We start from the raw sequence: 11,741 nt of genomic DNA, 5'->3' as shown, positions 1-11,741 counted from the left end.
GTGAGTTTCAGTAGGTACTAGGTAGGTATTAGGTAAACCTTAATGCAAATAACATTGACCTAGCAGAAAAAGGTGGATAATCTCTATTCCTCAACATAAAGTTGTGGGGAAACAAAATGTACTTCGGTTGTGGAGGATATTTTTTGGACGGCAACCAAGCGCTCCTTCGGGGTCCTTCTACATCAAAACAAGTGCACCTATATAACCCCGGTCGTTGCATTCTGGGTAGCAGAGGCAGAGCTAGCGAGCTGTAGTTGTAAATGAAGACGTCTCCGTCTCCGCCTCCCCTTCGCTCCACCGGTGTGAGACAACATGAATTGAAACCCCAGATCACATCCGCAGTCTTCATGTTCATGTAGGCATGTAGCAGTTCGCTCGTCAGTCCGCAAATCATCTTTGTTCGTCCGACACATCACATCATCAGCTAGTTAGCTAACGATATAAAGTGAACCATGGCTAACGGTAAGTTAACAAAGGACTAGACGTGATTGCTATCGTAGCTAGTTAGAGCTTTGCTAGATGTTAGACTACATTTGTGTTACACTCATTCATGTATTGTAGCTTTATATGAAGCTGTAACTTCCTTCTGATTGCTGATCAAGTGAATGTATTGTGTCTAACTATGTAGCCTGCCTTATAGCTGCGATTGTATTCTGGCTAGATAGTTACATTCTAAATGGGCTGAAACGTTCCTGATTCAATGAGTTAGCTAGCTACTATTAACGTCAGGTTACGTAATATTGTCTTTGGCTAGTAACGATTCTATGGGTAATGACTGTGTGGTGCTGTGAATGCTGCTAATATTATGTAGTTAGTTAGGCTACCTCATAGAACATGGAAAGTGACCAGAAGCGAAGACACTGCGAATTGCTGTTTCAAATGCTGTGTAGTAGACTAATCTGCCTTCCCCTGTGTTCCCAGAGCCAGTGAGTGTGGTCTTCAAGCTGTACTGCTTGTCAGTGATGACACTGGTGGCAGCGACATACACAGTGGCTCTACGATACACAAGGACAGTCTCAACAGTGTTGTACTTCTCCACAACAGCAGTGTGCATCACAGAAGTTATTAAACTGTTTTTGAGCCTTGGGATGTTGACCAAGTAAGTGCTGTTTTCATGTACAGTATGTTGACAGACATTTAAAGATCAGAAATCAGCAAATGGTGACAAAGTAGCATGATGTTTAAGCAATATAATTTAATAATAACTTTTATTTGTATAGCACTTTTCCTGCAAACGTTGCAGCTCGAAGTGCACTTTTTAAAATATATGGTACATATGACCACCATGTTGCCACCCAAGTGGTCTCTATACTGTAGCAATAGTACATCCTTGGAATTGAGAAAGTCGTGTAATGAATGACCTAATGCCTTATTGTATTTTACGTAAGTTAATGTCTCTTTTGTCATCTACCTTACAGAGAAACGGGTAGCCTGGGCAGGTTGAAGTCCTCTATTGTGGAACATGTGTTTCGGAGTCCTAGAGAGTTGTTGAAACTGAGTGTGCCCTCTTTGGTCTATGCCGTTCAGAATAACATGGCATTCATTGCCCTCAGCAATCTTGATGCAGCAGTGTATCAGGTATTCATTTGATTCAACTGAGAATTGTATTTCTTATATATATATATATATTTATTTATTTTTTATGTGGACTTCTGTCTATTCTATCATAACCTCTGTGTGCAGTGTGATAACACAATAATGTCTGTCTCCCCACTAAGGTGACCTATCAACTGAAGATCCCATGCACAGCCCTGTGTACAGTCCTCATGCTGAATCGCTCTCTCAGCAGGCTGCAGTGGTTCTCTGTCTTCATGCTGTGTGGAGGTGTCACACTCGTCCAGTGGAAGCCCCCAGACTCTACAAATGTCCAGGTACAGTTTGTCCTGTGGAAGCTTGGAATGGGCATAATTAATGTAAACCAAGTTGCGCTGGTTGTTTATTTCCAAATTAGTTTTACGAACTTTGGGAATCTCTCTCCCTTTTTTATTCGATGTGACTCATGGTATGCATTGCATGTTTCTATCCCCTCAGGTTGAGCAGAACCCTTTTTTGGGGTTCATGGCCATTGCAGTTGCCGTCCTGTGCTCTGGATTTGCAGGTACAAGTTAAAGACAAGTGATGTTTTACATGCATTACCGCATTAGATTTCGTTTTTAGTTGATTCATGATTGTTGCATGAAGACAATGGCAGGTGTATTAACTTGTTAACATGTCACGCTGTCTCTGTAAAGGTGTGTACTTTGAGAAGGTCTTGAAGAGCTCCGACACATCCCTGTGGGTGAGGAACATCCAGATGTACCTGTCTGGCATCGTGGTCACGCTGGCTGGTGTCTTCATTAATGACGGCGCTCAGGTCATAGAGAAAGGCTTCTTCTTCGGCTACACTCCCTGGGTGTGCTTTGTAGTCTGTGAGTCCAAATCCAAGCTTGATGCAATTGACACACATTTCTGATTCCTTGGTTGTCTAGAATTCCTAGGGAGTCTGATCTGGCATAATTTTCTTGATATACAGTATATCTTTTTTTATTACACACAATTCTCGTCCTGAATCACTGTCTGGTACGTTAAAGTTGTGTTTTGTGTTTCCTCTTTCCAGTCTTGGCCAGTGTGGGTGGACTGTACACATCAGTGGTGGTGAAGTACACAGACAATATCATGAAAGGCTTCTCTGCTGCCGCTGCCATTGTTCTCTCTACGGTGGCCTCCGTCACCCTGTTTGGGTTACAGATCAGTAAGTCAGTCGTTCACACGCGTGGCAGGGGCCATCACCAAGTTATTGTTAACTTTCCGGGCTTATGACACATAAGGACATATGCATCATCATACCAATGACACATAAACATACTGCATCATCTCTTATGTGAGCTATGTGGAAAACTAGAATCTGACCAATGCTTTTTTTAGTGATTTTAAATAACCGTTGTTCCCTTTTCATGCAGCTGCTACCTTTGCCAGTGGAGCCATTCTGGTGTGTGTCTCCATATACCTGTATGGACTTCCAAAGCAAGACACATCCATGTTTACAAAATCAGACACAGACAAGGAGTCCAAGCAGAAACTGATCACAGTTTGAGCCCTGGGCCTGCATATGGAAACGTCTTCTCTTCCTCTGTGCTGGACTTGCCCATGAGGCTCTAACCCTGTAGTCTACCATTACATCCTTGATAAGAACGCTGCCAAGGATTTGTAATAACATAGTCAATCATAGTATCAGCCAAGGAAACAGACTTTGTTATGCCGCCACATTGGGTGGGGGAGTTTGAATTGAAGGAATACTATACCATGGGGTATAATTACTGGTTTGAGAACTGCTATTATTTTCCAGTTTTTATTTACTGAGGGATTGGTTATGGACAATTTGATTTTCAATGTACATACACAGCTCACTCGCAATCTCGTTTGGGAGAGAACCTGGACAATGAAGAGCTGTACATTTACATGCTTTCAATGCCATATCTCCAACATAAAAACTATGTTATTATTGGTGTTTCTATTATAACCTATTGTATGTAGTACTGTACACAATTTTTTGTTTGTCTGTGCTTCGAACTGTCAAAAGACACATTTGAAAAGACGCTTTCTAGGCCTTCATTTAAGATGTGAAATGAGCCACGTCACAGACCCATGGGAAGGAATCCCTTATCTTGTTAACTGTGATGCCACACGAAAGAGACATGGGAAAAACAGTGTTGCCTTATGGGGTTAAAGTGCAAGCTGTGTGCTGTATGTTTGATACATATTTGGAAATGTATATGATTGTGGTGGGGATGTGCAACACTTAAATGTCTCCCTGGTCCTCCATGTCAGGAGATTGAAAAATGATTAAACTGAACTTTTTTTCCGGGGTGCATGGTGTGGTGTTCCATTCATTTGACATGCACTCATCTGTCTCTATTAACAACTCCTCCATTAACACAACCCCTGCATCCTTGCAGGGAGGTGATCTCACTGTAATGGAACAGGTTCAAGTGTGTTCATATGTTCCTTCAATTTGATGCAACCAGGAAAGTTTTGAACATGTGTGTTGTTAAATTAAGGTTTTATTAATTTACATTACATAATTCAGTAATTCAATGCAATCAGGAACAAGTATTTTACCATATTGAAAAGCTATTAAATTAAGGCCATTACATTTGTATTTACATTACACAAAACAGTTATAGCAATGACAAACACAGTTAAATTCATACTGTGGGCTCTATGTTAATGCTGTTAAAAACATTCTTTGCACAAACAGGTAGTGGCACTATGGGGTGTGTCACAAATATTTCTGTTACTTTCAAGAGCTGTGGTAATTCCACCTGTTACAAATTGACACAAATTGCCAATATGTCAGCGTTTGGACTTAGATCCATTTTGTGTAAAATATCCACCTGAAAATATAGCATATATTTTGTATATTACATGTATGTCACATTTTCTCAACTGGTGTGATGCCCAAGATTCTCATCCCATTGGCCAGCACAGAGCAGATACTGCTGAAGAGTCGCAGCCTAGCCTGTCAATAAGGAAGTGAAAATGCAAATGGCATCTGTCATTAACATAAAGGACTGGATTTAAAGTTGAAGCAATACAAATACTATACACCCTGCATGTATCCATTGCCAATTGCTTTAGATCACAGTCTCATTGTCTTTGTTGTGATTGTACTACTTGAGAAATTACCTGTGCCACAAGTTGAGTGCTTCCCTTCACTGGCAACTCCCTGTGTGCGGAGGCAGCCAGGTGACTAAACATGAGAACAGAGACGTGATTTGTTAATATATTATATAACTCCATGAGGTAGAACCTGGTGCTGAAACACGGAACATCCTTTTTCTTACCACAGTGTGATGAGGAAGTTGACAAGATGTTTAGGTTGCAGGTCCTGTCCAGACTGGTATAGTACTTCATCATAACTGTAACAAACAAAATATCACTTTCAACACCTCTTCAACAAAGAATACATACTTGCTTTTCTCATTGGGGCGGATTCTCTCTCTCTCTATATATATATATATTATAATTGTTAAGTTGTGTTATATTAATTGTTAATATGTTAATTGTTAATATTAATTAACAATGAATATGTTAATTGTTGAGTGTCTAGAAAAGCGCTATATAAGTCTAATGTATTAACATGCACGGTGTATATACAGTATATATATATATACTGTATATATATACTGTATATATGCACGGTCTTACCGAAGGAGATGCTGTAGAATGGAAATACTTCTCTGTTCTAGAAGAAGTGATGCGTCAAAGACACCCTCTTCTCCATTGCCATGGCTCCGTATTAAACTGAAATGACGGGGCATAACACACAAATCAATTCAGCAAGCAGAGCCCATGGATTGCAATAGTATTTCCAATTGGGAGTACCCTCTACAATTGTGGAACAGACAGTTCCTGATGACTCACCTGCGAAGGCGGGCATGTGTGTATTGTAGGAACACCCCTGTGTCCCCCTGCGCCTGTAGCATTCTCTCCCAGTCAAACTTATAATCAGACATAAGGTTACCTTTAAAGTCCTGAGAGGAGAAAAAACTGAATATGAATAACCATCAAAGGCTCTCAATAGACAACAGGAGGGTAGTAGTAGATGAGCATAACTGAAAAGGCGTTTTGTGTTGATCAGTACAGATGCATGAACTTCCATGGGTGATGTTTGGTTGGTAAGATATATTCATATACAGCACAGTTGAGTATAGTTGGCTCACCTGAACTATAAGAGCACTGATTCCCACTTTCTCTGCTGTGTCTTCTGGATCATCCATTTCCTTAGTGGCTGAGGACATGAGGAAAGATTCATTTTAGAGGTTCGGAATAACATTTCTGAGAATAATAATAACCATATACCTCCAGGGCTGAAAACCTATGGGAATGCCATGGCATGGCAAGGCAAGTTTATTTGTATAGCACATTTCATACAACAGAGGCAATTCAAAGTGCATTACATACATTATTTAAAAATACAGCAAGAGGAGCATAGTAAGAAAATAAAAATTACAATGAATAAAAGCAAATATAAGAAGTAAATAGATAAAACATTTACTAAGACAATAGTTAATGGAAAAAAGACATTGATAGAAGTGTTTGTGTTTAATCATAACTGGTGCAAAAGATTAAGGTTTTTAGCTTAGATTTAAATATTTTAAGGGTTTGGGCCTGTTTGTTCTAGGAGCATGCAGCAGAGCTGCTGCACCGTGTTTTGTTTTTGGTGCGTCCTTACTCTTGGACTCGCTCATGTTCCTCAGCATCCGGGCACGGGCCTCATCCAGGATGTCCTCCAGGAACACCACCTCTCCATGCCTGGTCTTCATGCCCTGCACCAGGCCAAACGGCACATGCAGACACCTGTAACATACAGTAAGGGGGAACACCAAAACATGAAACTAGAGAGAAGTCTTCCGCTAAATATGGGTAATGACTGTAGTGCTGTGAATGTTGCTAATATTATGTAGTTAGTTAGGCTACCTCATAGAACATGGAAAGTGACCAGAAGCGAAGACACTGCGAATTGCTGTTTCAAATGCTGTGTAGACTAATGAGCCTTCCCCTGTGTTCCCAGAGCCAGTGAGTGTGGTCTTCAAGCTGTACTGCTTGTCAGTGATGACCCTGGTGGCAGCGACATACACAGTGGCTCTACGATACACAAGGACAGTCTCAACATCTTCCTCTGAAACTATCTTAACTATCTATTCAGAACACAGCTGTGCGCAACACAGTTTTACCTTTCAGCCCACCCGTGTCCCATAGCCGAGAGAATCTGGAACAGCTGCTGAAAATGAATCCCTTGACTTTTGTCTGTCTTCAAAAAAGAAATTCACACATATGGCACAGCTGTAAGATTATCGGTATTTTATGTTGAAACAAGTCTATATTCACAAGAAGTTAGGGAGTAGTACTGTGTGGCCATTATATGGACTTACCACATATATCATCTCAGCGAAATTGTACCTTTCTTTTCGATCAATGGCTGCAGCAATATCTCTAAAACACACAACAATACAAGTTATTACACAGCCATGATCACCGCTTCTGTAAACTTCATGGCTATGAATATATTGTATGACTCATATTAATCAATTCATAGCATGTTAAAAAAACTGCATTAGGTATAGATGTTTTTAAACAAGACCTGGTGATATAGAGAGATGTCCCATCACTGCGTAGCACTATGGAATAGCTAGACATGTCTCCAGATGGGGAGAGGTCAACAACTCCTGTCCCCTTCCTATCAAAAGACCAGCCACTGTTAGGATAGTGTAATTCAAGATTTCATTTCATACCGCCTTCAAGTAAAAGAGGAAGCATTGTCTTATTTTAGTTCTAGAATCCCAACAGTTTGGATTTGAAATCAAACAATTACTATGGGGTGAAAGTACAAATTCTCAGCTTCAATTCAATGTTGTTGTTTTTTCCAGATTGGGCTCACCATATAGAAAGTAAATTATTATTATTTAGGGGCTCCAAAGATATCAGAATTTTTGTAATATAATGCCCAAATACAGTACTCATGTTTAGTATTTGGTTGACAATTTGCATGCAATACCTGCCTGAAGTCTCTGACCCATTGACCCCACCAGACACAGGTCTGGGTATACAGGTGCATCTCGAAAAATGTGAATATCGTGGAAAGGTTAATTATTTTCTGTAATTTAAATTCAAAAAGTGAAACTTTTATATATTCTAGATTCATTACACAAAGTGAAATATTTCAAACCTTTTTTGTTTTAATGTTGATGATTATGGCTTACAGCTCATGAAAATCAAAAATCCACTATCTCAAAATATTAGAATATTACATAAGACCAATCAAAAAAAGGATTTATAAAACAGAAATGTTGACCTTCTGAAAAGTATGTTAATTTATGCACTCAATACTTGGTCTGGGCTCCTTTTGCACAAATTACTGCATCAATGCGGCGTGGCATGGAGGCAATCAGCCTGTGGCACTGCTGAGATGTTATGGAAGCCCAGGTAGCTTTGATAGCGGCCTTCAGCTCGGCTTGAAATATTTCACTTCAAGTGTAATGAATCTAGAATATACGAAAGTTTAACTTTTTGAATTAAATTACGGAAGGAAAATAATGAACATTTCCATGATATTAAAATGTTGCTTTTTGAGATGCACCTGTATGGTGATGCTCTGCCAGGTCTGTACTGCAGAAAACTTCAGTTGTTGTTGTTGTTGTTGTTGTTGTTGTTGTTTGGTCTTTTTGCTGTGTTTCTGATTGATTTATCTGATATTTCAGAGTTGTGACTTTCATTGACATCTCTTTGGTCCTCATGATGAACGATATCAATTCGGTTGTTAAGTTGTGACGTGTTTCCGGGTCCAAAGTTGGCTGAGGCTCTCTCTTTGAAATGCCGCAGTAATAATAATAATTCATTATATTTGTATATAGCGCTTTTCCAAGGCTCAAAGGCGCGGAGAAATATGGGGAAAACGGGAAAGTGCTGTGTCCCTTGTTGTATGAATAGATCTGAGTCTAAAAAACGATTGAACTGTCATTCTACCGCTGTAGTACTCTGGTACTCTGGTGCAGGGAATTTCTGGTTTGGACCCGGAAATTGCTAAACGTCACGTTTGACGTCAGACTTAACAACCGAATAGCAGACTCCAAAAGGCAAATGCAAAGCCTAGAATCAATACTAGACAATAGACATTGACAGCTCTCTTATGCCTATACAAATTATGTGATGAAATACATACAGTACCAGTCAAAAGTTTGGACACACCTTCCCATACCTTTGAAGGAGAAGGTGTGTCCAAACTTCTGACTGGTACTGAATGACTAACCAGAAACACCTGTCAAACAAAGTTTCCAAAGCCTTTGGTGCTCTGAAATAGGCAAGACTATGTAAGAAGAAACTGTCCAAACTGTTGGAGTATAGAAGTAAAAGGAGAAAAAATGCTTCCCCTTTCCAATACTTATGGAGGGCACTGTATATGGGTATAGTAACAGTTGTTAAATGTTAACGTTATTGGTCTTGAGTGACAGTGTTTGCTCTACAGCTTCATAGTGTTAGTTTACAACCAATTCCAGGATGTTTGCCTCCATGACATACTCTGTAGTTTTCAGCAGGCCTTTGGTGTGTAGTCGCTGCACAACCTCGTGTGCTTGTTTTTGGTGAAACGACTCCCCAGAGTAAATGTCAAAGTGAACTCCCAAACGCTGAGGAAGAAAAGGACATGGCACATATTATTATTATTGTCACATAAGCGCTACCGCCCTAATCATAATCCTAAACCATCTGACATCTCTCTCACTCTTTGTTGAGTTCATTGTGGTGAAACTCAGTAGTCCCAGTTTCCATTGCTACTAATGAATAAATCAACAGTGCACCTAAAGCCCTCTCTATGGCTTGTTGGTCTGATCTGGTCTGATTAGTACCTTATAAACTTGCTGGTACTCCTCCACTGTGATATCTCTGAACTGTTGCCATAGTGACACAGCCTGCTGTTCTTGCTGTTCCAGCTGTCTAAAGAACTCTCTCGCTGCGTGTCTGATTTCTTCATTGTTCTCCGCCTCCCTGTTCACCTGGACATAGATCTGAAAGATACAAATGCACCCACTCACTTTCTCTAAATGTTAACAACACAGGAGTGTCTAAAGGTTGTTCTAAGATCCACTTAAAGCCACTAAAAGTATACTAAAACCTACATCAAATAGGTGTTGTAAAGGATTCTTCTTTAATTTTTCCTGACAACCATGGTGCTGAAAGCCAGCTCCTAGCAGACCTGAAATCAAATTAACAGATCATCAAATCCTTAAAAAACTTATCCACAGATCTCAACTTGCCCACACACAATTCCTAAGGCCAAACATTTGGGCCTTTTTTGGTAAAATCATATTTGCTCAACTAAAAAAATGAATTCTTGTCTTATTTATTCCTGTCTTTCACTCACCAAACTGCATGCCCCAATCCCCCAGGTAATTCACTCTTATGACATCATTTCCAAAGGATTCTTTCAGATTGGCAATGAAGTTACCTAAAAATAAACATTGTGCATTTGTCAGTCATGATAAGACACATCCTGAATATAAATCTCAGGATAAACATAATTTAATCAAATCTGCCCTCTGCTGGTAACTTAAAGAATTTCAACGGAATCTCACCAATAATGGTAGAACGCAGATGTCCAGCATGAAATTTCTTGGCGATATTTGGAGAACTGTTAAAAAAAGGGGGGGGGGAATATGAAAACATTTATTTGCCAAATGCATTAGCATACTGTCTCAATATTACAATCTTTCAATTACTCACCTAAATTCTACCAGTGTTCGTCCTTTCTTAAGGTCATAGAAAAGTTCACTTTTCATTCCAAGCTTGAAATCCTTTTTATAAAAAGTCTCTAAAACTTTCTGTAAAATATGAATCAGTACAGTGCAAATCAGTACAAATAAAACAAATACCAATATTCAACATTTTAGTTGATAGCCAGAAAGACACACAGGCATTACTGGTTGTTTTCAATTGTTGTACAAATTGGGGGGGAAATACAGAAATAAGTATATTCACCTCTACCAGGACTATACGGCTAACTTTAAAGTGTATCACTCCACGTCCAGCAAATATTTCTTCCACCACACTGTCTTGCTTCAACTGAGGGGAAATAAAATGTAGGATATGAGACATACGAGTGAACTGAGAATTGTGAGTGTATGAATGTGTGCTCAGGGGTCCCACCAGTTTGGCCAGGGCCTCTGTCTGTGCCTGGAGGTCCCCATCATGTGGGAGGACCCCATTCCTTAGCAGGGTGCTGACTGACAAACGGAAATCTGGAGATTGCCTGAGGAGCACAGCACAACATCATCAGCAACATAGACAGCTGTGCAGCGACTACTACTATGTTTGAATGTGTAAGGCCTAGAGCCCACAACTAACACACACTTAACTGTTTCTTTGAGACTGGAACTGCACAGAGGGCTGAAATAAAGGCATCTTCAGACTGCCCCAAAGCCCTGGAAAGCTGGACAAGAGAATAAGAATAAGGAAAATTGCGTTATTATCTATTTAGCTACAGTATGCTATACTGTGCAAAAGCAGCTATCTAGCTAGGAGTGGTAATGTAATGTGGGCACACTGTTATTTCTGACAAGATAAGTTACGAGCAGGCAATGTCAGTTACATTTAATATGTGCTATTCTGCAGGTAGCAGCTAGATTACCTCCCACAGCCATAAGACACACAGTCACTACATCAATAATGTATGATTACCTTTGATGCAATATTTCTTCTGAAAAAGCAAGCCATATGCAATTATCGCTATCAAAGACAATGTCAGGAAATGACCACACAAACATATACATATGCGTTCATATTATGTTCGTGCATGGTATATCTTGACATTCAAAAAAACTTCCTCTTTATCTGACCTTTGAACTCAGCCTCAAAAGTGTCATCAGAGGTGTCATCCAATCATAGTGGTCCATTTGTTGACTACGTCGTAGCTGTGAGGGGGTGCGTTTGATTTCAATCTTCACGCTTTGCGGAAAAACATACAACTTAAAAAGGGGAGCAAATGCATATTTTTCCAGGAGTGGCATGACAGAAATATAATACCAACCACATACTGATTTATTACTAAAACTTTATGATGACCACGTCATTTCCAATTATAAAGCTATTCCAGCTGGTTTGCCCATTTTTATGAAAATAGGCTTCCATCATATCATAATAATAATAATAATAATACATTAGACGCTTATATATAGCGCTTTTCTAGACACTCAAAGACGCTTAAATAT

General features: G+C 39.6%; 2 protein-coding genes across 3 annotated transcripts; one reads left to right on the top strand and one right to left on the bottom strand.

Annotated features, from left to right (window-relative positions):
* Nucleotides 1–266: 266 nt before the first annotated feature.
* On the top strand, nucleotides 267–3,839 carry slc35a1 (solute carrier family 35 member A1). Its single transcript, XM_080526731.1, has 8 exons — nucleotides 267–462; nucleotides 922–1,099; nucleotides 1,419–1,578; nucleotides 1,719–1,871; nucleotides 2,032–2,098; nucleotides 2,232–2,408; nucleotides 2,597–2,731; nucleotides 2,940–3,839. Exons 1-8 carry the CDS (start codon nucleotides 453–455, stop codon nucleotides 3,071–3,073), a joined length of 1,014 nt encoding a protein of 337 aa, XP_080382857.1. The 5' UTR covers nucleotides 267–452; the 3' UTR covers nucleotides 3,074–3,839.
* Nucleotides 3,840–4,106: 267 nt separating this feature from the next.
* On the bottom strand, nucleotides 4,107–11,399 carry rars2 (arginyl-tRNA synthetase 2, mitochondrial). Of its 2 annotated transcripts, none has more exons than XM_080527844.1 (20): nucleotides 11,370–11,399; nucleotides 10,890–10,963; nucleotides 10,681–10,783; nucleotides 10,513–10,596; nucleotides 10,258–10,355; nucleotides 10,110–10,165; nucleotides 9,899–9,982; nucleotides 9,654–9,730; nucleotides 9,384–9,542; nucleotides 9,058–9,164; nucleotides 7,124–7,219; nucleotides 6,915–6,975; nucleotides 6,717–6,793; nucleotides 6,215–6,339; nucleotides 5,703–5,770; nucleotides 5,404–5,513; nucleotides 5,188–5,283; nucleotides 4,824–4,898; nucleotides 4,666–4,729; nucleotides 4,107–4,498 (listed from the first exon to the last, which is right to left on the bottom strand). In XM_080527844.1, exons 1-20 carry the CDS (start codon nucleotides 11,394–11,396, stop codon nucleotides 4,412–4,414), a joined length of 1,728 nt encoding a protein of 575 aa, XP_080383970.1. In that variant the 5' UTR covers nucleotides 11,397–11,399; the 3' UTR covers nucleotides 4,107–4,411. The 2 variants fall into 2 exon arrangements, with proteins under 2 accessions (XP_080383970.1, XP_080383969.1); XM_080527843.1 differs by lacking the exon at nucleotides 11,370–11,399 and adding an exon at nucleotides 11,212–11,338.
* Nucleotides 11,400–11,741: the final 342 nt, after the last annotated feature.

Source organism: Nansenia antarctica (assembly GCF_963989245.1).
Source record: "Nansenia antarctica genome assembly, chromosome: 3".
Taxonomy (NCBI): domain Eukaryota; kingdom Metazoa; phylum Chordata; class Actinopteri; order Argentiniformes; family Microstomatidae; genus Nansenia; species Nansenia antarctica.
This window is presented reverse-complemented; position numbering and strand designations above follow the sequence as displayed.